This window comes from Prionailurus bengalensis (assembly GCF_016509475.1).
Source record: "Prionailurus bengalensis isolate Pbe53 chromosome B2 unlocalized genomic scaffold, Fcat_Pben_1.1_paternal_pri B2_random_Un_scaffold_46, whole genome shotgun sequence".
NCBI classification, from domain to species: domain Eukaryota; kingdom Metazoa; phylum Chordata; class Mammalia; order Carnivora; family Felidae; genus Prionailurus; species Prionailurus bengalensis.
Window position 1 is genome coordinate 915334 of NW_025091153.1, and position 26419 is coordinate 941752.

Genomic DNA, 26419 nt, shown 5'->3' on the forward strand with positions numbered 1-26419 from the left:
GATATTCTGGAGAATTAATTACATCGAGTGACTGCTCTGTGCTCATGGAAGGTATAGATAGGGCCCTTGGGGCTTCTGGACAGTGGCTCTGAAGGTGACCCTGAAGATGCTGACATCCTTTCATGATGTGAGAGCCCAAAGTAGTACCTTCTGGAAGGTCTGACCTGGGAGGAGGGGTGGGCTGGGGAAATGGTTGCCTCTCTAGGTCTGAGATCCAGAAGGGGCTGAAAGCGGCACCTGACATAGCACAAAGTGTGTTCTTCCTAAGTCAGTGAACTGTGCCTGTCCCTTTTCCTCAGCACACTACTGGCCCTGGGCACTCAGACCTTGGCCGGGGAGGTTGGGGCTAGTGTGGGTCAGTCAGTAGGTGCTGGATTCAGAGCATGGGAGGTGCACAGGGAGGTTCATGGGTACTTGACCAGTCAGATACTGTCCTAGAAGACCCTAAACTAGAGCTGCTGGGTGGAGCAGCTGGGTGGTGGTTATCCCTTTGCCAGAAAGATTGGCAATTAAACCCGTAAAATAGACTAACATTTTTACTGGACACACATGATCATAGACTGATTCAGAAAATTCTCCATTTTAAAATTACAAACTATTGCATAAGCAGACAAAAGTTAAAGATAGCACAACGACTTATTTATTCTTTTCCTGAAGAGAAGCAGTCTTGTACTGGGGCCTAGTATGAGGAACAAATTTATTTAAATATTAAGGAAATTTAAGTCCACAAGTTGATAAGTATTAAAACAATTGGCAGGATAAGTAAGAGAAGCAAAACTACTACTTGACCTCTAGTAAATGTCTCTACGTCCTAAGCCCCAGGGACCCAAAGGGTTTGTGAATCTGTGTGTTTTCTCCTTTTTTTTTCTACCTCTTTTGCCAAAGTTTACTGAATTCTTGGTGAAGAGAGAGGACTGTTGGATGTGTTTTCAGTGGAAGGGTAGTGCTTTCTCAGTGGTAGGAGGAAGAAGCCCTTAGGCAGTGGCTGGGAGTGGGGTGGTGGAGGGTCTGGAGTGGGCAGGGGACGTGGCTGGGGTGGGGGTGGGGTGGGAGAGTTGAGGTTAGGATGGGGAGAGTGGAGTTGGGGAGGTAATGGGGGTGGAGTGTGACTGGGGTGGGGGCAGCAGGCTGGGGCTTTAGGACTTGTCCTGGGGGGAACTGTTTAGAGGGAAGACTCAGTGAGGATGCAGAGGGTCCCAAGATGCATGATGTGGGGGCAGGGAGGTCATCGTGCAGCGAAGGCAGCCAGAGGTGTTGAGATTGGCAGCTAGCTACCTGCGTGGGCTGCTCTGGTCTACTCACAACCCACCCTCCCTGGGTGTTTGGGACAAGAGGTAAAGTCTCTGGTCCATGGCCCATGTTGATGGAAAGGCTGGGAGTGGCTCTCCTGGGTCCTGGGCCCCAGCCTGGCACAGTCACGGGGCAAGAGCTGCCCAGCATGGTACCTTCCTCATGGGTTCTCTGGGCCTGACCCAGCTTTAGGTGTTGGGAGGATCTGTCTACACTAAAGGATCTTTGACCTTCCACTGCCCTCCAGAGGTTCCCAAACTGTGTGGGACACCCGGACAGTTATAATAAGTAAAACTGTGGATGTGAAGGGAGGTGGTATGAACATCCCCTGTGGAAGCTCAGAGAGAAGCCAGCTGTTCTCCATCCCCACAGCTCTGACTACCATCAAATGGTCCTGTAGCCACACAAAGGATGTTTCCAGCCCAGAACTTTTCTTTTTTTTAATAATGCTTATTTATTTTTTGAGAGAGAGAGAGAGAGAGAGAGAGAGAGAGCATGAGCAGGGGATGGGCAGAGAGAGAGGGAGACACAGAATCAAAGCAGGCTCCAGGCTCTGAGCTGTCAGCACAGAGCCCGATGCAGGCTTTGAACTCACAAACTGCAAGATCATGACCTTAGTCAAAGTCGGATGCTCAACTGACTGAGCCACCCAGGCGCTCCAGAACTTTTCTTGGGCTTAAGACCTACATGTTCAACTGTGTCTTCCACTCCCCACCAAGATGTCTAACAAAAAAGTCAACAGAAACACATCTAACCCCAAACTCTTGATTCCCTTCCCTGAAATGGAGCGCTCTGGGCTGGATGTGGGCAGAGGCACTGTGGATTCTGCCCTTCTGGGCACAGGAGCTCCTTGGGTGCAGTTGAGGCCTGAAGACTCTCCCCTTCTGTGACCTCTGGGACTTGGGAAAAGGGGAGGCCCTTAGGAAGCTTCTGGAAGACTTTTCACCCCATACCCCCAAAGCATATCCTTTGGTGCATGTGACCTGTCACATGCTCCCTGGGGAGAAGGCCTCCTTGAAGCGTGGGTGCTGGGCTTCTGCCCACTGAGGGTGTCCAACTCTTGGCTGTGGAAAGGGGGAGGAGCAGGCTGACCCCTGTCTCCCAGCAGGTGCTGATGTGGCCTGTGCCCTGCAGACCTCTTCAGAAGCCAGTGGCCAGGCTTGGCACTCTGGAAGAGGGGCAGTGTACATGTGCTGGGTGCAGGTCTAGGGCATGACAGGACTCTTACCCTGCAATGGGGGAAGGCCCAGGGCCAGGGAAGGCCAGGTTGCCTCAGGGAGAGGCAGCCAGCCACAATCATTGGGAGCCACTCCCTCTGCCCATCTGTATTTTTAGCCAAGGAGAAGGTATCACTTTAGAGGTAGAGAAGATAGAGTGGGAAATGGTGAGCAAGGTCAGTGGATAATTTGAACCCAAGGGTTTGAACTAGAAGTTTCCAGGGCTCCTTTGGGTCTCCTATCTGACACCTGATGGCAGTGAGTAATTTGAGGAGGGACTGAGAAGAACTGAGTGGCAGGGAAGACTTGGAGGGGCCGGTCAAAGGAAATTGAGGATGGTTGTTGCCCACAGAAGCTAGTCTGTGTGGGTGAGGGTGGTGCACGAGAATAGGGCTGGTGAGTGCAGGAAGGCAAGGCGGGAGAGGGGGAGCTGGGATCATGGGGTTAAGGCACTGGGCTTCCCAGAGCAGACAGGTGTGACAGGAGAGTCCTGAGGGGATGGAGAGACATCTGCAGAGTAAATCTGGGGCATGGGGAACAGCCTCAGAGCTCAATGGGGTGAGAGATTTGGGGAGAGGAGGTGGTTCTGGAATAGCCTGAGGCTGGTCCCACTCAGCTACTGTGCTTGGCCTCCTGGCCAGCTGTCATTGTATAGGCCTGTGAGAGCCTTGTATGTTGACAATCCTTCTTTTCTGTGTCCTTATGTTTCCTTTTGCATTTCCTATGCAAAGTTCTCTAAAAATGAATCTCTACCTTTTGAGTGTGAACTAAAAGGATGCAGGGGGTGATTCTTCCTGGCCTCTGTGATGGTGATGGTGGCAGAAGTGGATGGGGGCTGTCCCTGGGGAAGGCTCCTGGGGGTGAAACCTACATAGAACCTAGTCCTCAGGTCTTTGTAAACACCTGCTGGGAGGCTCCCCACCGTTCCTAGTCTGGGCTATGACTTTGGGCCTGGAGACATCAAGAATTGTGTTTTGTCCACTCCAGAGCTGCCTGGCAGGCCTCCCTACCTCTCCCACCTCTATATGCACCCAGATTCCCCACTCACTGGGCTTGTCACTGGTGTCCTTATCTTTGTTGGGGGGAGGGTTGTCATCTGGCAGAAGCAGTAGTTGGATCACTTGGGAAGGTGCTTGTGGCAGAGATGGATCAGGTGGGGGTTCTCATGTTAACCTCTTCCCCTGGGTCCCTTTGTCCTTTGTGGTGTTACTCCCTGTCTGCCCTTCCTTGCTCTTCCTTGTCTTTTCTCACCTTTCCCTGCCTCACTCTGTAACTGGGGACACTGACTCCCTGGACTGATCACAGGGAGCGAGGGCTTAGGGACTTGCTGGTGGCTTCTCTCCGGGTACAGCCAATGGGAGGCACTAGAGGGAGGCTTTGGTGGAGGGAGAGTAGGTGGGGTATTCTCCCTCCCTCCCTGCCAGTATCTGGGCTCCTCTTCCCTGTCCCTTTAAGGCTGGGAGGGGGAAGAAAGGCTCTCAGGTGCCTCAGAAGCCCCTGCTTCTCCCTTGTCCCACCCATCCCCAGATAAATTACTTCTTTACAACTTTGTAATTGAACCATCTAATGGAATTCTGCTTCCTTCTGGGGCCCTCCACCTCTCTTCTCTCACACTCTGGCCTCAGGTGGGCTGGCTAAGAACTGAGTTTCCATGTGGGGGGAGACACGCTCTCCTCACTCAGTGCTGTGCTTTTCTCACCACAAACTGTAAGGCAGAATCTTCAGCTTCCTTTCCATCGCTCACCCTCTTGGGATTCAGTCTTTAAGTCCCTCCCTCTACCTTGAATCTCTGGTTCCAACTCTGAGTCAGTGTCTCCTCAGCAAGGAAGCTGTCTTCTCAGAGGTGTCACACTTGGACTAGCCACTTCCAGCTTTGTTCCAGGGAATTTGGAGTTTCTCAAGGGGAGTCAACATTGCAAACCTAGGGCACTTCTCCAGCAAGTCTGCCCAGGGCCTCCCTTAGGTGTATCGTATCTTTAGTGTATCTGAGGGTCCACACTTCTTGCTCACATTGCCTTGCGGTTTCTCTGCTTTGCCATGTGTCATATTAAGTGGCCAGGTTGTGAGAATGTCTGGGGCAAGAGACTTTCTTTGTCTCCCCCAGATGCTTGAAGCCAGCTGTCAATAGATGCCCACTGAACAAGTGAGTGTAGAGATTGTGTCCTATGACCTTTCACTAGGGGCACAGTGAGGGGTGAAAGGGAGGGGGCAGGTGGAGAAGATAGCTTTTGGTTTGGGGGAAATGGCAGAGCCAAGGCCTGGCAGTGTGGACCTTTTGCAAAGACAGGATGCAGTGGTGTGTGTGTGTGTGTGTGTGTGTGTGTGTATGGGGGTGTCTGTGAAGGGGGATCCTCACCCTACCAGGCTTTAGAGGAACAGTGAGAATGAGGAGCCAAACCAATGTGTGGAGACTTGGTTGGACAGAGATGCTGACATCTGTCCCAGCACTTTCCTGTGGGAACTCAGTTTTGTTCTTTAAAAATGAATAATATTTAATTACAATAAATACATAAAATAAAAATAATAAATAAAATGTATAAGCTAACTTCAGTAAGTCGATAAGTATGAATTAAGCCCTACCACCCCAGGATAACTATGTGGTGTCCTTTCCTGTCCTAACTACCCCTCAGTGCCCCGGAACTCCTCATCGGCCTTCTGCCACCGCGGATCCGTTTTACCTTCCGTTTTGCCTGTTCTCTAATTTCATCTATCAGGAGTCCTGTAGCCTGCGGTCTTTTGTGCCTGGTTTCCTGTGCTCCCATCCACATTTATAAGATTGTATCTGTCCCTCTGTCCTCCCGCAGGGAAGCGCTCCTTCGGTGCTGTGCGTGCTGGCCACAAGGGGGCAGCAGAGCCTGATGCAATCTGGGAGACTTGGTAGGGTCTCCAGGGTTGCTCTCCCCTCACAGCACCCTCTGTCTGGTTGCCTCCCAGGCAGCTGCTGCAGCATAGTCCTCCTGCTTCCGTCTCTGAGACCTGCTGCTTTAGAGAGGATTTCTGGGCCCAGGGCCTCCAATCTGGTGCCCTCTGTTTAGGGCTCACCTGAGTTTTGGGGTGGACCTGCCTCAAGTAGGGTTTGGCCCTGGGCAGGTCCCTGTGTCCCCGTGTATTCTTCAGCTTCTGTCTCTCAGCTTTAAAGTGAGGAAAGACTCTCCTCTGAGGATTAGAGTAAGTCATTTATTGAAACAAAGTACATAATGACCAGAGTGAAATAGCACTAGATAAATGGTGGGCCTGAGTATTTGGGGAAAGTCAGTAGTGAGCTGGGGCCTGGCCTCAGGGCTTCAGCCTACAGCTCAGCCTGTGGAGGCAAGTCTCCCTGACATGGAGGAACAGGGTGTTGGGCATGCTGGGGACTGTTAGAATCAGCCTCTCAAGCTTGGCCAGGGCCCCTCCTGACTTTTCTGCCTCGGGCCTCTCTCCTCTGATTCTTTCAAGGTCAGAGGCTAAAGTAGCAGATCTCCAGGCCCTTTTCCCATAACTTGGCACTCACCCTCCTACAAGGACTTAACTGTTTCAGCCTTGACTGTGGATGGGCCTGACCTACATGGGATTGGGAGAGTGAGTAAATGCTTCCCAGGTTATGACTGGGTCACCTATATGTGGGCGGTACTTGTATTCACTCACTGAAAACATTCACTGACATCTCAGTGACTAGTGAATGTACTTGAGACACTGTGGGCATACCTGTGTCCCATTCAGGTGTCTTGTCCCCAGATATATCAGGGCTGAATGCAAGGTGGGGCTTGCACCTTCTCTTTTCCCTTTCCTTTCCTCCCTGCTTGCCCTTCCCTCCCTCCGTCATTCTGTTCTCCCTTTTCCTCTCCCTCCTTCACTTCTTTCTTCTTGCTCTTTCCATTCTTTTTTTCCCCTGTTCTTTCCATTCTTACACCATTTTTCTCTTGGCTTTCTTTCAATTTCTTATTTATCTTTTGCTAATTGATGGCATAATAAAATTTATTAAAATTTCTATAAGAATGTCTTTCTCCCTGGTCTCAGTCCTTTGCCTTTATATAGCTCAGAGGGGTGGGAGTGATGCCTCTTCATGTCCCCAGGAATCTCAGACTTTGGAAGCAAAGGGACTTGCCCATTCAGAGGGTGCCGTGGCAGGTGCCCTGGCCAGTTGGGCTTTGCCGTCGACCTGTGAGAGGCCTGGGCAGGCCCCACTCCTGGGAATGAGTAAGGGTCTAAGGAATTTTCTGAGGCATCTTTGGTTGGATAGTTCAGATATGGGAAGACAGCCTCCATTAGGAAGGTCTGTGCTCACCAGAGGGGCAGGTGTGCAGACTCAGGGGATACTGATCATCCCCACTGAGCCCTTGGTCTTGTCCTCAGCAGACTCCCAGGGCAGAGCTCAGCCCACCAGCAGGGTCATGCTGGTTAGAAAAGGAAGGAACATTTTGAAATCTACACGGAAACTATCGCCTTATGTGTGTGTACGCGCATGTGTGTATGTGTGTGTGTGTTTCCTGTTATTTTTCAGTTTTTCCAGATACCAAACAAGCAGGAAACACTTGTATAAACTTTTTTCCTGCAGTGGAAGATAACCCAGTGAACCTTCACCTTCACAGCGTCAAAATAAATTAAGATTCACCAGATTGCAGATTTTTAAAGATGAGGTTTAATCCTTTCCACCAAATGTCACATTTTAAAATTACACTTCTTTTTATATTAGCCGTTGATTTATGGCTTAATATTTATCTGAAAAGTGTTTCAAAAGTACTTGAAACAACTAAAGATAAGAGGCATTACATGGCTGTTAAAGGAGAAAGTATAATATTAACACACTAGCATCGGGATCACTTATATTGAGCAAGAAAAATCATTCATGGCCAGTGGACAGTATTTGTTGACGAACAGCTGGAACATGAGTCTGAGAGCTGGGGGAGGACGGTGAAGTTTGCTGTGTGGTGTCCTTCCTGCAGTGTCCCCAGGTGTCCTTCCAGTGTCCTTCAGGAACATCTTCCCTGTGCTTTGTCATTCCTTCCTCTCCCCTTCCTCGCATCCTGGGATCGAAGGACTGGCCTTCAAGGGAGATAAGCTTTCTGGCCATATCATCCTGGTCCGTTGCTGAGTTCAAGGTCCTCTTCCTGCTCCTCTTTCACCCAGAGCTGTGTGGAGCTAGGGGCTGGGCTGGGCTCGTGGACTGGGTCATGTGGGGCAGTAAGGAGGGGTGCACCTTGCAGGTCCAGCCTTCCCTCCTCTTGGAAGTTCCTGGATTAAAGGTTAATAGAGGGCAGGGCTCATGTCTTCCTTCATCTCTGTGTGCATGTGTGAAAATGAAGTGTCATAAATACAACTTGTGTAGCCCAGTTCCTGGCACTTAGTAGGAACTCAGTCAAATTCTTCGCACAGTCTTTTCATCAAATTCCCCTAATGTCTCTTAGGCATTGAGGAGTCTCCCCGTTGGGCAGGGATTGGTGGTGGCATGGATGGGGGGGTGGACCTGGAAGCTGATATTGGTCCTTATCTCATTTGTTATTTTTCTTTCTTTTTTTTGAAAAAATATTGACTTTTTAAAAAGTTTATTTATTTTTGAGAGAGAGTGAGTGTGTGCACCCACGTGAGTGGGCGAGGGACAAAAAGAGAGGGAGAGAAAGAATCCCAAGCAGGCTCCTCTCTCAGCACAGAGCCCGACAAGGGACTTGATCCCACAAACTGTGAGATCGTGACCTGAGCCAAAATCAAGAGTCAAATACTTAATGGACTGAGTCACCCACCCTCCCCTCATTTGTTATTTTTCCGTTAAGGTACATTTTCCCAATAGTCCCAAGTCTAAGTGGATATTGGCAGAATAGACCTTTGCGGATGACAACCTGGGATGTGTTCAGATATACCCAGAGGTCTTGGATTTGTGCAGAGTTTTAATATCTCAGACCAGACATCTAGGCAGAAAACTATCAAGCCCATGCACCATGAGCCAGTCAGGCCTTGTTTCATGAAAACAAATCCAGTGAATTATTCAGAACAATCAAGAGTGAATGCAGGCTGGGTGAGGCTTTGCTGGGTGTGTGGTTGCAAAACTCTGAGAGATTTGGTTTCCTCTCCTGTAGAATGAAGATAAATGACAACAACCTGGCAGAAATGTGACCAGGGAAGCTGTAGCCCAAGCTAGTGTCTTAACACCAGTCACTTAACTCATGAACACCTGAGCACTGGGCAGGCTTGAGGGAGTAAGCAAAGGTGGTTGAATCTGAGTTTCTAGCCTGGGGATGTTTCAGTGAAGCATATATATTTGGGGCAGGAAGGAAAAAGGAGCAGGAAAGATGGTGGGGTTGTACCACCGAGGGGCTGGGATGACTTGTTTAGGTCAGAGTTAACCGTCTTTGTGTTTCTCAGTGGAATGAAATGTTCTCCAAATTTGGACAAGGCTGAGTAGCCAATGGGCTGCTGCAGTGAGTCCTCTGCAAATGAGCTCAAGCAAAGTTTATTGTTTACTGTGTCCTGGGCATGTGAGCAGGGCACACAGTGCCTCCCTTTGTGGATGCCACAGACATTCCACAGAAGAACCAATGTCAGAGCTGTGCTGGAGGACAGGGTGCCGGTAAAACTCCAACAAGTACGTGTATGGGGCACGTATGGGGATGAGCAGGTGGGCGAGGGTTCCTCTGAGGAAGGTCACATTAGGCAAGACTGAGACGTTAAGGAGTTTGGGGGATGAGAGAGAGAGAGAGAGAGAGAATGAGAGAGCAAGATGATACAATGACTTGTGAGAAGGCCCGAGGCTTCGGAACGGAGGAACTCACTGGAGGAACTAACTCAGGCCAGTGAGGGACAACTGGCAGAGTGATGGAAAGAGGTCAGAGAGGAAGCTGTGCCCTGGGAATCACAGACAAGAGGTTTATAGGGGGATCCCTTGAACAGATAAGGCAGATCTGACTTGAGAGGATCATGACCTTGGAAGGAAAATGAACTTGAGGAGGTCAGGCTGGAGGTGGGCCGGGGACACTCATGGGGAAGCAGGGACACCCTGCTTGGGCCAGGGGAGAAATGGGGGTGGCCAGGAACTAGATACTGGCCACGGATATGGATTTGAGAAAAGTCTTGAACATTTCTGGTGCATTGGAGGTAGACTGGGTGGGAACATGGACTGTGTAGTGGAATGACCCTCCAGTTTCTGGCAGATGTAACTGAGTGAACCAAGGTGTCCTGCTGAGATGGGAACATACAGGTAGGGAGGGGCTGGAGGAAGCTCCAGTGCTCCAGGGTTTTCCTTCAGAGACCATAACATCCATCTTTCCTAGAGCACACTGCAGCCTGGCAGGGAGGGGACCGAATGGTGTATGCAGGCCATGCATACTTGTAAAATACTAACAAGCCACAGGGTGCTGTCCATTCAGCTTGGGCAGGGCCAGAGTCCTGGAACTGGTCCTGGAAGCTCCTGATGCCCAGTAGTAACCTCTCTGTTGCCACACCTATGTGGTCTCCGGGTGAAGAAAAGCAAAGCAGCTACACCAGGGGCTTTTCAAAGACTCTTGCCTGATGGTATTCACCAACTGTCATGAGTAGTCTCAGTAGTGAACAGCCATGCATAGGGCTAGGTATTAGTCTTGGCTGTGCCATACACACTCTCTGCTTATGGTTTAGAAGTTAGCCAACCTGGAGAGTAGCAGTTGTTCATCAAACTATTGCTGAGTCTGTCCCTCTGTGTGACTCCCTGCAGGGTGGGTCAGTGGACCTGTACCTGCCCTGTTTCTGTGGCTCTGATCACGTTGCTTCCTTACTGATAACTGGGGTGCACCATCCAGAGGGCAGGGCAGAGTCTGCTGGGATTGTTTTTTGTAAGCTTTCACTTTCAAATGGTGCAGGAGTCAGAGAAGGGTGGATTCTCCTGTTTGGGAGTGCTTAGTGGGGGCCCAGGACCCTGTTTTGGCTCAGACTCCTATAACCTGTTCAGGTTCTGCTTCCCCACTCATCTGGGAACCACCTGCCTCTCAGGCAAGAAGACCCTATGGCACCCAACGTTGGAATTGGAAGCAGGGTTTGGGGCTCAGAGCAGCTAACTGCAAGTGCAATCTCTGAGAGCAGATTTGGGGTCTGCTGAGATCTCACACTACTGAGTTAGAGACATTCCAGAAGTCTCAGCTTTCTAAGCAGGTAAGTTGGTTCTGAAGATGCTTTTGGCCAATAAAAGGAAAGGTGGGAGCAGCTGGCTTTGAGGAAGTGGCTGAGATTGTGGTGAGGGTGTTGGTGCTGGGTAATAATGAGGCTCTGAGAAGACCCAGGACAAATACAGTGATGCCTGCACTTCATTCACTTACTGACATTTGTGTAGCACTACATCCTTGCATCTTGGGGTGAGATCCCGTTACTATCCCCATTTGACATTGAGGAAGCTGGGGCAGAAAAGGTCAAGAAACTAGCCTAAGGTGGTTGCCTAGAGAGTGGCTGAATCTGGCCACTAGAGAAGTCAGTAGTCACCTCCAGCATCTGTTCTTCTCAGTACTATTTGCTGCCGGACCCCCACTCCACCAGCAGTAGGTGGTTTGAAGCTCTTTTTTGTCTGACCAGGACACATTTTATCATTTCTGTGCTCTGTCTCTCCTGGGATCCTCTTATTTTTTTTTTTTTTAAGTAGGCTTCACACGCTGTGCCAACGTGGGGCTTGAACTCATGACTTGAGATCAAGACCTGAGCTGGAATTAAGGGTCAGATATTTAACCGACTAAGCTACCCAGGCAGCCCCCTCCTGGATTCCTTTCTCTTGGGGCAGAAAGTCCTCAGAGATATAGAGGATGAGGATCAACTTTTCATGGGGAATTGATGGAGCCCTCTGTTGGGAGTAAGGCCAGTTGCTTTGTCCTGAGCAGCCTTTGTCCTGGGGCCCCCAGCCCCATCAGCATAATGACTAGTAGCAAAAACTCTTCTTGTTCTGGGGATTATTATCAGCCTTGAGCCCTTCTGTCTGTTCTGAGGCCCAGAGCTGTGGGCTGGCCCTCCTCATCTCTGTAGGTGTTCTCCTGCCTCCTGCCCTGTGTCACCCCAGCCTTGAGGAAATGGAGGATTGCTGCAGAGGCTCTTTGCTCTCCTGTCTCACCTCCCTGCTTCTCTTCTTCCAGTTGCCTGCTGGGGGGTCTGCAGGTAAGTGTGTCCCCATCCCCCTTCCTGCATCTCCCTTGGGTGGGCAAGAGCCTCTGGGAGCCCTGCTGTGTCTCCATCAGGACAGATGGTTATTGGTGGAGGCCCTGGCTGTAGGAAAGGTCTGGTGGTCCCCCAACCACTAGGTATAATTAAATATTTAAGAAGAGTCCCAGAACCAAATGCAACATGGTGCAGCCACTCTAGAAGACAGTATGGAGGTTCCTCAAAACATTAACAATAAAACCACCCTACAACTCAGCAATTGCACTACTAAGTATTTATCCAAAGGAAACCAATGTACTGATTAAAAGGGGCACACACACCCCAATGTTTATAACAGCACTATCAACAATAGCCAAAGTATTGGAAAGAGCCCAAATGTCCATTGACTGATTAATAGATAAATAAGAAACAGTATAGATGTACAATGGAATACTACTCGGTGAGCAAAAAGAATGAAATCTTGCCATTTGCAACAATGTGGATGGAACTTGAGGGTGTTATGCTAAGCGAGATGAGTCAGAGAGAGACAAATACCATATGATTTCACTCATCTGTAGAATTTAAGAAACAAAACAGCAGAGGGGAAGGAAAAGTAAGATAAAAACAGAGAGGGAGGCAAACCATTAGAGACTCTTAAATACAGAGAACAAACTGAGGACTGCTAGAGGAGAGGCGGGTAGGGGATGGGCTAAATGTGTGATGGGCATTAAGGAGGGCACTTGTTGGGATGAGCACTGGGTGTCATATGCAAGTGATGAATCACTGGGTCCTACTCTTGAAACCAATCCTACACTGTATGTTAACTAATTTGAATGTAAATAAATACATTTAAAAAAAAAAGGAAGAGTCCCAGGACCATAAAATAAGGGAAGGGGACCAAGACAGTTGTCCAAAGAGGAGTTTATGTCTTACAAAGTAAAAAAAAAATGTGAATTTCACTATGAAAAGTGTGAAAATAAATTTCCTTTTATTTTTTGTTTGCTGGCTCTATTGGTATCTAAGTAGTTATTCGGTTATTAATTCATTACATTCCATAAATATTTACAGGGTATGAAGTTTGTGTAAGGTGCTGATCTATGTACAAACCAGAGTCCCTGTCTCCACAGAGCTTACATTCTGGCAGGAGACAGTTAGTACTAACTACCTCAACTCCATGGAATCTATGTCTGTTAGAGGAGTGGACAGTATGGGAGAAGGAAGTAGAGCAGGGTGGGCAGTCAGCGGTGCAGGAGGGTGTGTGGGCAGGCAGCAGTGCTCCATAAGGTGGTCGGTGTAGGCAGTGAGATGGGAATGAAGATGTGGAGTACCATCCTGTCCGGATCCCCATGGAAAGAGGGTTTCCAGAGTGGGGAGCAGCCAGAGCAAAGCAGGCAGTGTGCCTGGGTGTTGAAGGAGCAGAGGAGGCACGTGTTGGGTGGAACAGAGTGAGCAAGAAAGAGAAACAAGAGTTGGATGTCAGAGAGCACTGAGGGATCATCCTTATTGGGCTTGCAGGTCACTTCGGGAACCAGAGAGGCATTGGAGGGCTTGGATAGAGAGGGGACCTGGTTTTACTTGCAGGTTAAAAGGGTCACACAAATGGGGCTGGGAAGAGGATAGTCCCAGGGAGACTAGTCACTGTCATTCCTCAGGTGAGACAGATAGTGACTCAGCCAAAGTGGAGTAGCACAGGAGATGAGAAGTCACTCTTTGGAGATGCAACAGGGTTCTTTCTGCAGAAGTGTCATGTCATGACGTGTCCACCACATCTCAGAAAACCAAGGCCTGTGAAAGGTGGTGGTGATTTGGGTGCTTGTGTGATGGAGTGAGGGCAGGTTTTAATGGAAATAACTGTGGGCTCTAGTTTTTAATGCACATGTAATTCAGCAGAGGAGAAACACATGGGCAGAAATAATAAACTTCAACCAGTTTTCAGTCCTGTTCTAAGAGGAGCCAAACTGGAGCTGTGATCTCAGAGTATGGTCCCTGGAACATCAGTCTCAGCATCCCTGAGAACCCCTTAGAAATGTGCATCGTTGGATCCACCCCAGATGTACTGAGCCAGAAGCTCTGGGGGTGGAGCCCAGCTGTCAGTGTTTTACAAGCCTTCCTGGTGATTGTAATGCTTGTGGAAGGTTAGAACCCCTGAGTTAGAGAGTCCTTCATGGAGGGCTGGAAACCAGGAACACAGGCTGCTGAGGGAGTCTCTTTGATATCATTTCCAGGTTTCAAAGGTGTGGTAAGATGATCTTGTCCCAATTCAGAGTGGTCACAGCTCAGTCTGTCAGGTCAGAGCCTCCCACCTGCTACTCACCCCTGCCTGCCTGGGCCCCCCACCTGACAGTATGTGTTCCATGCCTCCCTACCTGTGTCTCTCCACTTTCTCACTCCTGTGTCTGTGTCCACAGAGGAGTTTGTGGTGATTGGCCCCTCGGACCCCATTGTGGCAGTGCTGGGTGGGAACGTCACGCTGCCCTGTCATGTGTCCCCAGCCATGGATGTGGAAAACATGGAGCTGCGGTGGTTCCGCTCCAAGTTCTCAGAAGTAGTGTTCATCTATGAAAACCAGCAGGAACAGAAAGAAGAGCAGCTGGCTCAGTACACAGGGCGGACCTCGCTGGTGAAGGACTTCCTCAGCCAGGGGGAGGCCACTGTGCGTATCCACAAGGTCCAGGCTTCCGACAACGGGCTGTATACCTGCTTCTTCAGAAAGGGAAGTTTCTATGAAGAGGCCAGTTTGGAGCTGAAGGTGGCAGGTGAGTGGTTGATCTATATTTAGTGTCCTGAGTGTTGGAGTTGGGAGCGACCTCAGGGGCCAAGTGAATCAGTCCCCTCATTTTAGAGATGAGGAAAGGAGTGATTTTCACTTATTGATTAGTTCAATAGGAATCCTTATAATTCTTTTTTTTATTTTTAATGTTCATTTATTTATTTATTATATAATTTATTGTCTAATTCGTTTCCATACAACACCCAGTGCTCATCCCAACAGGTGACCTCCTCAATGCCCATCACTCACTTAATTCTTTTTTTTGTTGTTAGAAAAATCATCAGTTTATTTCTTTTTTTAAATGTTTATTTATTTTTGAGAGAGACAGAGACAGAATGCGAGTGGGTTGGGGCAGAGAGAGAGGGAGACACAGAATCTGAAGCAGGCTCCACGCTCTGAGCTGTCAGCACAGAGCCCGACGCAGGGCTCGAAGTCACCAGCTGCGAGATCATGATGTGAGCTGAAGTCGGACGCTCAACCGACTGAGCCACCCAGGTGCCCCAAACATCAGTTTATTTTTAAGTTTTCTTTCCTAAAAGAAAGTATTACGACTCGAGTATAAAGTTACATTTTTGTTAAATTGATGAAAAGTAAATCAGAAATATTTCTTTTGATTTACAACTCTGTCATCAATGCATGCAAGTTCATGAGTACATTCTTTTAAAATTTTTCCTCTAAGGACTGGCTAATTATCTGTTACTCAACACCCCTTGCCCCCATTTTTGCATTAATTTGTCTGTCCTAACAATATACATACCAGTATCTTTTTTTCCCCACGCCTGAACTTTATTTATTTATTTATTTATTTATTTATTATTTTTTTAATTTTTTAAAATTTACATCCAAATTAGTTAGCATATAGTACAACAATGATTTCAGGAGTAGATTCTTTAGTGCCCCTTACCCATTTAGCCCATCCCCTTCCCTCAACCCTTCCAGTAACCCTCAGTTTGTTCTCCATATTTATGAGTCTCTTCTGTTTTGTCCCCCTCCCTGTTTTTATATTATTTTTGTTTCCCTTCCTTTATGTTCATCTGTTTTGTCTCTTAAAATCCTCATATGAGTGAAGTCATAGGATTTTTGTCTTTCTCTGACTGACTAATTTCACTTAGCATAATACCCTCTAGTTCCATCCATGTGGTTGCAAATGGCAAGATTTCATTCTTTTTGATTGCCGAGTAGTACTCCATTGTATATATATACCACCTCTTCTTTATCCATTCATCCATCGATGGACAGTTGGGCTCTTTCCATACTTTGGCTATTGTTGATAGTGCTGCTATAAACATGGGGGTGCATGTGTCCCTTTGAAACAGCACACCTGTATCCCTTGGATAAATGCCTAGTAGTTCAATTGCTGGGTCATAGGGTAGTTCTATTTGTAGTTTTTTTGAGGAACCTTCATAGTGTTTTCCAGAGTGGCTGCACCAGCTTGCATTCCCAACCCACTTAATTCTTTATACCCTTTTAAGATATATAGAATCCCTACTAAGTGCCAGGTCCCCTCTGGGCACCTGAATACATCAGTGAACCAAATAGAGATCCCTGTCCTGCAGAGTTTATGTTAAAGACAGTAAATAGACAGACAGATGGGTTATAGAGGATGTTAGATGGTGGTGAGTAGAGACTTAGCTAAGTGGGTATCTGGGGGTGAGAGTTCCAAGCAGAGGAATACTCATGTGAAACAACCAAGGTTGGAGTGTGGCTGGTGTGTCTGGGCAGACAAGGAAGCCATGTGGTTGGTGAGACAGGTGGATGGGAGGTTGGTGAGAAGTGACAATCCTGGTCCACGGGCAGAGAGAAGGGATTGATCTTGAACAGTGCATGAGGAGTACACACTTGAGCAGGTACTTGAGTGAATCCAGAAAGTGTTCCAAAGAGCCCTGGTGGTTGATGAAGGGCACAGAGAGCATGGTGATTGTGGTTATGAGCAGTTCAACAGTTAACCAAATAGTCCTGGGGCTGGAGTGGCCCGGGTGGGAGAACTTGGGAAGAAGTGTTGAGGGGTTTTGAGGTTAGGGGCGATGCCAGACCATAGAAGGCTTTGTGTGGTGTATTACAGAGTTGGGAGGAAGAGCTGAAGAAATTTTAAACAGAGCAGTGAAGGGAGGTGTTTTTGGGAGGAGGTTTGCTTTGACACTGTGAGAGAGGGTACATAGAAGGTGAGCAAGACTGGAGAAAGACATGTAGTTACAGGGTGGGGAGGATGGTTCCCTGAATTGATGTCAGAGCAGTGAGGTGGGAGAAGAGAAGGGGTTTCAGTGTCAGAGATGTTTGGAAAGTAGACCCAACTGAGTGGGTGGATTTGGGGACACAAAGAGTTTGGGGGTTGGAGAGAAGGGACTGGAGACTCCCAAGTTTTTTTTTTTAATTGTTGTTTGTTTGCTTGTTTTTTTGGCAATTTGTTGTTTAGTAGTAGTATTTAGAAGTATTGCTATTTTGTGTTAGTTGTTGATTGCTGTCATAATGCTGTGCAACATAGACAGAAATCTCAGCTGCGCATAGTAACAACCATTTATTTACTGTTGAGCATTAGGGGAGTTCAGCTCACCTGAGCTGTGTTTGACAAATCTTAATGGTGCTTACTCATACATCTTAAGTGTAGGGGAAATATAATTAAAGACAAAGTCTCCGAATCCAGAAATCCTCTTCACAAAGGTAGTAGGGAGAGAAAACATTTTTATTATGGCATTAGCATTAACCAGTAAGTGATGTGCATCCCAGAGAATCTACCAAGGGGTTGCAAAGAGAAATCTCACCTTTTTACATAGCCATGCAGACGCAACTTGTTACATACATGTTCTCTGGATAGACAGTTACTAGCCCTCAAGTAAATGGACTTGACAGTATCATTTGTCATGGGCAGCGCACCCTAAATGTACTTGGTAATTGTGGTGACCATCTATGTTAGCTGATTGGCTTTATCCCAAGGAAAACAAATTCTCCAATCTTAAAAGTTAAAAAAAAGCTTTTAAATTCCAGTGTAGTTAACATGTAGTTTTATATAGTGGCTCAATATAGTGCAATATAGTGGTTCAACACTTCCTCCTGTTACTCAGTAGAGATTTCAACAGAAACTTGTCAGGCCAGGAGGGAGTGGCATGATATATTCAGAGTACTGAAAGGAAAAAACATGCAGCAAGGCTGTCATTCAGAATGGAAGGAAAGATGAAGAGTTTTCCAGACAAATAAAAGTTAAAATAGTTTGTTTTTACAACTTCTCCCATCTTTATGACAGGAAGTGGTTTTGCACTTGGGCCCTGGTCCCCAATGAGGTTAGGCTCCTACACTCCCCCAGTAACTGGGAGAGAGGGGTGCTGTCCACCTTGGTGTTAACAGTTCAGAAAGAGGGCTCCCAAGGTCTTGAGAAACACATTCCTGGATCACAACCCTGACAAAAGGCCTATGTAGTTTTCGCAAAGGACATGTATACATTTCAAAGAGGAGAGAAAGCCCCCACAATCACAAATTTCCTCAAGTAAATGGCATAAGAAAAAGGATGGGAAGGGACCTTACTTTCAACAGGGACAAGAAGCCTCTGCCTTTTAATATATTTTGTCCTGACAGTCGACCTTGACTAGGTTTACTCACATGGGTGAAGTTCATTGGGCTGTTGGCTGATCTAGGACAGCTTTGGCTGGAAGGACTGCTCTAGCCCAAGCATGTCCGTCCTGTGGCAGAGGGCAAGGCAATGGCACAAGTACTTTCCAACTCTGCTGGAGTCACATTCCCTGACCTCTCAGTGGCCCAGATAAGTCCCATGATGGAACCCGGAAGCAGAGTGTGAAGGCATTAAAAATATGTGGCAGAAGGTGAGCTGGATGTGAAACAGGCTTAAGGATTGGGAATATTTTCATCATCAGCCTATTACAGAGAAGCCAAATATGAATCAGTTCAGGGTTTGAGTTTGAAGCATCTGTGAGGAATCCTGGCAGAGTTAACATGTGGATATTAGCGGGGGGAGCTCAGGAAGTAGGTAGGGCTGTCAAGGATGGAAATGATTTACCACAGGGTACTGAGTGTGCTAGTGGATGCCCTGGAGAGTGTGTGAGGTGAGAAGAGCAGAGAAGGATAGAACTTGGGATGAAATTCCTTTGTGTTACTCTGGGTGATGGACTTCCCAGCTTTATGGATGGGAGAAGAGCCCTGCCCTCTGCAGGTCCCCATGCTCCTTCCTTCTGTTCCCTGTGGCAGGACCCCTGCTCTAATCCTTGCAGGGACCACTCCCCAGGGAGCCCTGGAATGCAATGCTACACCAGAGTTGTGCAGAGGAAGGCTCTGCTGGCATCCCTGGATTCTGGAAGGCCTCCTTGTGCTCTCCAGCTTCTCTCTCACAGGTGTGGGCTCTGTCCCTCAAGTGCACATCACAGGGCCAGAGGAGGACGGGGTCCGAGTGGTGTGCACGGCCTCGGGATGGTTCCCAAAGCCCCAGATACAGTGGAGAGCTGCTAATGGGGAAAAGTTCCTGACATTCTCTGAGACCCATGCCCAAGACACTGAAGGGCTGTTCAGCGTGGAGTCTGCTCTGGTGGTGAGGGACAGCTCTTCAGGGAACATGACCTGCTCAGTCCTCAACCCCGTCCTGGACCAGAAGAAGGCGATGGCCATTTTCATCCCAGGTCAGCACTACTTCCCATTCCCAGCAGGGCCAGAGGGAGTGGCCTAGGGTTTCTGTGAGTGTTGGGCTGGGCTGCCCTGGTCTGTGCTGCTGATGGGGTCTCTGGCTGGCCACAGAGCCCTTCTTTCCCCCAGGCCTCTCCCTGGAAGCCAGCTTTCATAGTGAGCCTCGTGGTGCTGATGCTCTCACTCCTTGGGGCTGCCTATTACATCAAGACAGAACATACTGTAAAGAGGCAGGAGATGCAGGAATGGGAGAGACTGCACAGGGACAAGGAGGAGGCCCGGCGGACAAAGGAGGAGGCGTTGAAGGCCAGAGGTAAGGCAGCTCAGGAGCCAAGGCAGGCAAGTGTGGAAGGTGGTGCAGAGGACAAGCTGACAGCAAGGGGCTTGGCTGGAAGCAGGTGGCTGAACAGGTCCAGAGAGGACAGCTGGAGCTGTGGAGGGGGGTCTGGAGTTAGATCTTCTAGGATACAGAGAAGTCCTTTTATGGGTTTTCTAGGTGCAGTCTTTCCTTTCTTAAGGATGGGAGTTCATACTTATTTTTCACTCTCTTTCAGATGAACTCCAAGAAGATCTCGGTAAATTCTGTTCTTTCCCCAGCAGTTCCTGAGTCCCCTGTGTAGGAGACACTCTAGTTATTAGCTCACCAGTTTCCTGTGTTGTCTTTCAGGCAGGAGGAAATCCATTTACCTGGGTGGTGAGTGACTCTCCAGTTGTCTTTGGGTCTCCTGTCCTACCTAAGCTAAGGTGTCCCTTCTCCTTGTTTCAGGCACAGACATACGGACCCTTCCCTGGGGCAGATGTGGAAGCTGGTGGGGGGCAGGACCCTGCTCCATGGACTTTCCCTATCTGGGGTGCTGTTTCCCACCCAGTGCTTGGGAACCTGGGGTGATGGTGGTCCCTGGAGTCTGTCACGCATCTTGGGTTTATTCCAGTGCTGATCTTCCCACCATCTTGCCAACTTTTTAGCCTTCAGTGCAACTAGTTCTCATTCAAACTGGATGCTCTGAGATTTTGGTAAAGAAGCTATGTAAATAAATGGGGTCATTAAGTTTAGGAGTGTGTCCCCTCCATATAACACCACCCAGGGAGAGTCTTTTCTCTCCAGTGCCTGGAGGTGCTGGTCACAAAGTGATGGGTAGAGGACTGGGCAGACCATGGGTGGGAATGTGGTGGGGTCAGCTGTCAATGCTCCAGAACAGTGATGTGTTTTCTGAGAAAGTTTGGCCCCTTTTACCCCACATCTTACCTAACGTCCCTGTCCTTAATTCATGTCCCCTTTTGTGTTCTTTCCCAAATATCTCTTTGCTGGAAAACATTGGATGTAATAATGATTTCTGTTTATAATTATGGAATAATTTATATTTTATTCCCTAAAATATTTTCATAGAAGCAAAACTGAGTGGAGATAGAATAAAAATATTTGAGGTTTTTAAGGCACAGGATACTAAATGGCTTTGCAAAAGGTCACACAGCTGCAGCAGGCTGGGGTGGAACTCAGCCTGCAATTCAGGCTTTCTGACCTGTGATCCAGGGAATTTCCCCCAATACCCTGCTGTCTGCACATCGCAGGAGGATATCTCCTCTCCAGCCTCCCTACTCTGTTGGGAGTGTCACCTGTAGTACAGAGAGGAGGCAAGGCCAGTAGATCAATGCTAAGCATTCTTGTTCTGGCTCATATTTCACTAGAGTGTGTCCCTTTTCAGGCTGGAGGAAGGCGCAGTTGTATGCAGGTGAGTAACTCAGTTTTCTGTGCCCTTACCCCTTCAGCCTCAACTCTTCCCCCTTCTCTGTCAGTGGACCCCATACCAGGACAGGGTGGGTGTCCCTGTTCTCCTTGTCATGTTTGTCGTTTCCTTGTGAAGACTTCAGGGACTCTTCTGGGAAACACAGATCTGCCTCTATTCTGACCAGTCCTCTACTGTAGGTCACTCTTAGGATTAGCAACTTCATCTGAACACACCTTGTTCAACTGATGCTTTTGCTGGTGCAGTGACAAAAGAGTGCTCATTTATAAGGACAGTTGGAACACAGTAATGGCTTTGTAGACCAGAAATTGCTGTCTCTAGAAGATTTCAGATATCATTCTTGCTTGCTTACGATTCAGGTATTCCTAAGGGGATCCTTGGTTCTGAATCCATTTTACCCTGAAATTCCTACATCTTGCGGATCTACTTTTGATTTTCCTGTTTTTGTCTTGGTCCCCTGGAATGGTGGTCATCATTTGTTTCCTCATGCTCCTTGTCCAAGTTGGGTTTCTTCCTGTAAACTTCCCTGCTTGCTGTGAAAGTAATTGCTTTAAATTGCCTGTTCTGAATCTGAGATCCAGAGCTTCCAGGATATTTATGGACTCCTGGTGGTGGGTCTGAGAGCTACCTGCAATTATATACAAAATCTTATGTGTATGTTTGTGTAACAGAGGAAGAAGTTAAAAAAATTTTTTTTTGAAAGAACTGTAACGTATAATTGTTCACAACCATTATCTCTCCTTTAGGAGAATTGCATGTTTACCTGATGGGCTTGTTACTGGTTTGATTTATCAGGGCAATGTGTGAAGATATGGTAGGAGAAAGTTAGAGGAGTGAAAATTGTTTATCAGAAAAGTTGGGAACAAATCAGGGAAAGAAAAGCAGTGAGGAAGAGAGGAGATGAGAAGGGAGTAGAAATCCTGTGATTCCTCTTGGAGAGATTTTGGGTAGCTCAGAGTGGTGGAAGAGAGACCACAAATCATAATCACGGTGGTTTGAGTGTAAAGTACACAGAGGGTGTGCAAAGTTTTTGGGTGCACAAGAAGTAATAAACTCCCTGATACCTCTTTGAGAGATTTCTGAAAAGACTTACAGTATTTTGAGCAGTTTTGAAGTACTTTCTGACTGAGTTTGCTTCTGATCGTGAGACCATCTCAACCTTCCAGTAGCAGTTGGGGCAAGAGTGTGGTGAGGGGGATCCTAAAGCAGTGAAAGGTTATCCAGAACACCACTTAGCACCGGTGTGAGTTAAGAATCTGGGTCCCTTTTGAACCTGTAGTGAGGTGTGTATGTGTGTGTGTGCACGCGCGGGTGTTTGTCCCAGCTGTTTTGTTCTATGATCATGAACATGGACTATGAGAGCAGACAAGGGGGAGCCAGGGATGCAGGAGACCTGGGGCTAGATGTGTGAGGAAACCGCCCTTAGAGAGTCTCACTGATTCCTGGGATTTATTTATTAAAAATAAGGATCAAATAGTCTTCTTTTAGCATTTCCCCCTTCTCTGATGGATTGAAGTCACGTGTTTTTATTTATTTATTTAATTTTATTTCCAAACATTTATTTATTTTTTTGGACAGAGGAGAGACAGAGCATGAACGGGGGAGGGGCAGATAGAGAGGGAGAACACAGAATCTAAACAGGCTCCAGGCTCTGAGCCATCAGCCCAGAGCCTGATGCGGGGCTCGAACTCGCCGACCGCGGGATCGTGACCTGGCTGAAGTCGGAGATACGCTAACTGACTGCGCCACCAGCAGGTGCCCCTGAAGTGCATGTGTTTTAATGTATACCTTGTATACCTTTTTATTTTGTAAGGACAGATACCTATTACAGTAGAATCAATATTTGCATATTGGTCAGCTTCATAGCGTGAGGTGAAGTAATATCTGATCTCATCGTATTTAAAAATTGAAAAATAATTTTTCAATGCCATGAATAAGGGGGCCTAGGACATGACCATATTTGGGTACCTACTACGTGGGGTTTCTCCTGGTGATTTCGATCTCTCTGAGCAGTTAAGGGGGGAAGCAGATGACTAGACCTGATATTTTTGATTTCCCCTTACATATAGGGATATTTTCCTCCCAATAACCCATGAAAAGGGGAAACAAGTTCATAGTGTCTGTCCTTTCACTAGATGTATGTCTTTCCTGCTTGAACTTCTGTCTCTCCCTTCCTTGAAACCTCTCCATTGCCTTCTGACTAGGGACAATTTCTCTGATGCTGTGTCCTGAATTCTCCTCGCCCAGGGCTTGTAGTTGTCTTCCAAGTTCAGCTCTGCCAGGTTGTATGGTCTCTACCATGGCTTAGATTCAACCTCCAAGTTCAGTTTAATCAATTCTTTAGAAATAAATGGAGGCCTCAGAATTTTTTATCTCCCCAATTCTTCTCAAAAAAACCTAGCTTTCAGGATAGATGTGTGGCTAAGGATTCTTGAGAAAGCATAATATGATGGTGAAATCTGGGTCTAGAGCTTTCTTTTCAGGTTGTTATCCAGCCTCTCAGTGGTTAAGTTTTATAGCTGGGCTTTTCATGGGAAGGCTGTAGCATGATGGCTGTTGTTGTGTGTGTGTGTGTGTGTGTGTGGTGTGTAAAAGAAATAAATGCTTCAGTTGAATTGTTTCCCAGCGATTTTTCCAAAAGATATCAACACTGGGGCGCCTGGGTAGGGCGCAGTCGTTAGCGTCCAGACTGCAGCCAGGTCACGACTCGCCGGTCCGGGAGTTCGAGCCCGCGTCAGGCTCTGGGCTGATGAGCTCGGAGCCTGTAGCTGTTTCAATCTGGTCCCCTCTCTCTCTGACCCTCCCTGTTTACGCTCTGTCTCTCTCTGTCCCAAAAAAAATAAACGTTGAAAAAAAAATTAAAAAAAAAACAAAAAAAAGATATCGCCATGATATGTACAGTCACCTCAAATCTCTGATTTGTTGTCACATTTGTGAAATATGGTTCTCTTGTAGACTGGCGGAAGGAGAAGTTCCAGGCCTGTGAGTTACTTCTCATTCTTTCTGGGTACTCCTACTGCTGCCCCATGGCCTCTGATGTCTCCTTTAGCTTGCTGTGGTGATACAAATGCTGGCACCATCAATGGTTGTGCAGTGGGATGGGGCAGTGAAAGTCACATAGCTGAGCTTAGTGGATGTGACTGATGTTGGATTCTAAATAGATATCTTTCAGTCCTTGAGTCCAGACTAGTCCTCAAGTTCCCTGTGACCCATCTAACCCTCAGATCAGTCTTATGCTTACTTCTCCTGCTTGGAGAGCTGTGTACTTGAGTCACAAGACTCTCATCTCAGGAGGCTTAGCCCTTCCCATATGCAACTAGGTGTCTGAGGGTGGTGGTGGTGGTTGTGTGCCCTTGTTATGGGGCAGGGGAAGGTCTTGCATGATTGGCAACTCTCTCTGCAGTGTCTGTCACTCTGGATCCAGCGTCTGCAGATCCGCACCTTGCTGTCTCTGGTGGACAGACTAGTGTGACCTTGGAGGACACAACTGAGGACCCAGAAAGACGCTGTAGCATCTTGGGCCAGGAGGCCATCACATCAGGGCGCTGTTACTGGGAGGTGGAGATCAGGAGTGGAAACAGAAGCGAGTGGGGTCTGGGGGTCTGTAGGGGAGGTGTGGAGAGGAAAGGCTGGTACAAAGAGGACCCAGAAGTGGGGTTCTGGGTTCTGAGGTGGTACGGAGGTAAATTATATGCCATTCTCCTCTCTGAGCATCAGGAAATCTGTGATGAAGTTCCCCACAGGGTGGGTGTTTTCTTAGACCTCAAAGAAGGGGATGTCTCCTTCTATAACATGACTGATGGATCTCACCTTTTCTCCTTCCCTCTAACTTCCTCCACTGGGACTCTGTTTCCATACTTCATGATTCAGTCAGGAGATGTGTCCCTGACCATCTGCTCTGTGGTGGGTGTGCCTGCAGAGACCCCTGTGCCCCTTAACAATCCTCCTTCTTCTTTGGAGGAACCTGTAAGCCTCTCAGGGGATGGGTTCAGCTCAGGCTCTGCTGTTGATGGTGCTCTCCCAGGGGCCGACTCTCCATTACTCCCCTATGGCCCTGAGGCTATGTGACCATAGGACCCCAACACTGTCCCAGACTCCTTATGGTGGCTCTTTCTGGAGCTTCACATTCCTTGAGACAAAAGCCTCTGAGGTCAGTCCTGGATGACCTGGTGTCTTGCACTCTTGCTCTGGATGCAGTCTCCTGGGGTATGGCTATGAGAACACTCAGTTCATGCCTTATGCTAAGGCAACAGAAGATAATAGTTGACTGAGCTGGTTTAGGGTAGGCTGAATTTAACTATTGGAAGTAGTGCTTCTTTTGGTAATGAAAATTATTTCATACAGTCTTTATTCTGCTTGGATATGAAGGAGATGAGGGCTGAATGACTCTGCAGAATTAAATGGTGTATATTTTATCCAACTTAGTTGTGCAGATGAATCCCAGAGGCTATGAGTAGGTCACCAGTTCTATTTTGGGAAATGTGCACTCTGACCAGAGACATTGGCCATCCAAAAATTTCTGGAGAAATGAATGGCTGATTGATGTTCAAGAGGAAAGCAGTCTAATATTCTACTGTATATACCTCCTATTCTGGGATGGTTGGAAGCACACTTATCTTACCAACCTTAGGAAATATCTGTTATTCGTGAAATACCAGTGCTGTGTTAATTCAGGAATTAAGAAGAAGGATCTGGTTCTTCCTGTGTGTCAACTCCAGTTGGAAAGAAGAGAACTTCTACCAGAATAAAGATATGAATGAGGAAGAGAATTTTCAGATGCTGGGTGAATTTCAAGAAAGCTTTGACTATGAGCATGGTTTCCAGAATCTGTGTAGTGCCTCTCATTACTTCCAAGTCCAAAGGTGGAGTGCCTGAGTGGCTCAGTGGGTTAAGCGTCCAACTTCAGCTCAGGTCATGATCTCACAGTTCGTGGGTTCAAGCCACACATCAGGCTCTGTGCTGACAGCTCAGAGCCTGGAGCCTGCTTCAGATTCTGTCTCCCTCTCTCTGCCCCTCCCTGCTCATGCTCTGTCTCTTTCTCTCTCAAATGTAAATAGACATTAAAAAAATGGGGGAGGGGAAGAGGACCTAATAGATATTTTTCCAAAGAAGACATACAGATCACCAATAGACACATGAAAAGATGCTCGACCTCACTCAACATCAGGGAAATGCAAATCAAAACCACAATGAGATATTACTTGACCCCTGTCAGAATGGCTAAAATCAAAAAGACAAGAAATAAGAAGTGTTGGTGAGGATGTGGAGAAAGGGGAACCTTCTTGCACTGCTGGTGGGAATGCAACCTGGTGCAGCCACTGTGGAAAACAGTATAGAGTTTCCTCAAAAAATTAAAAATAGTATTGCAAAATAGTAATAGTAATAAATGAATGATTGATTAATATCACTATTAGGTATTTACACAAAGAAAATGAAAACACTAATTTGAAGTGATGTATGCATCCCTATGTTTGTTGTAGCATTATTTACAAAAGCCAAGTATGGAAGCAACTTCAGAGTTCACTGATTGAGGAATGGATAAGGAAAAGTTGGTTTATATACATAATCGAATATTACCCAGACATAAAAAAGGATGAGATTGTGCTATTTGTGACAATATGAATGGACCTAGAGGGTATTATGCTAAGTGAAATAAGTCAGACTGAGAAACACAAATGCCATATGAGTTAACTCCTATGTGGAATCTAAAA

General features: G+C 47.4%; 1 protein-coding gene across 1 annotated transcript; it reads left to right on the forward strand.

The window, feature by feature from the left end:
- The first annotated feature begins 11486 nt into the window (after positions 1–11486).
- LOC122478257 (butyrophilin-like protein 1) lies at positions 11487–25123 on the forward strand. Its single transcript, XM_043571843.1, has 9 exons — positions 11487–11588; positions 13979–14326; positions 18678–18963; positions 19077–19276; positions 19518–19538; positions 19631–19657; positions 20667–20693; positions 23664–23690; positions 24112–25123. The coding sequence occupies exons 1-9, from the start codon at positions 11504–11506 to the stop codon at positions 24774–24776; spliced, it is 1686 nt and encodes a 561-aa protein (XP_043427778.1). The 5' UTR covers positions 11487–11503; the 3' UTR covers positions 24777–25123.
- The last annotated feature ends 1296 nt before the right edge of the window (positions 25124–26419 follow it).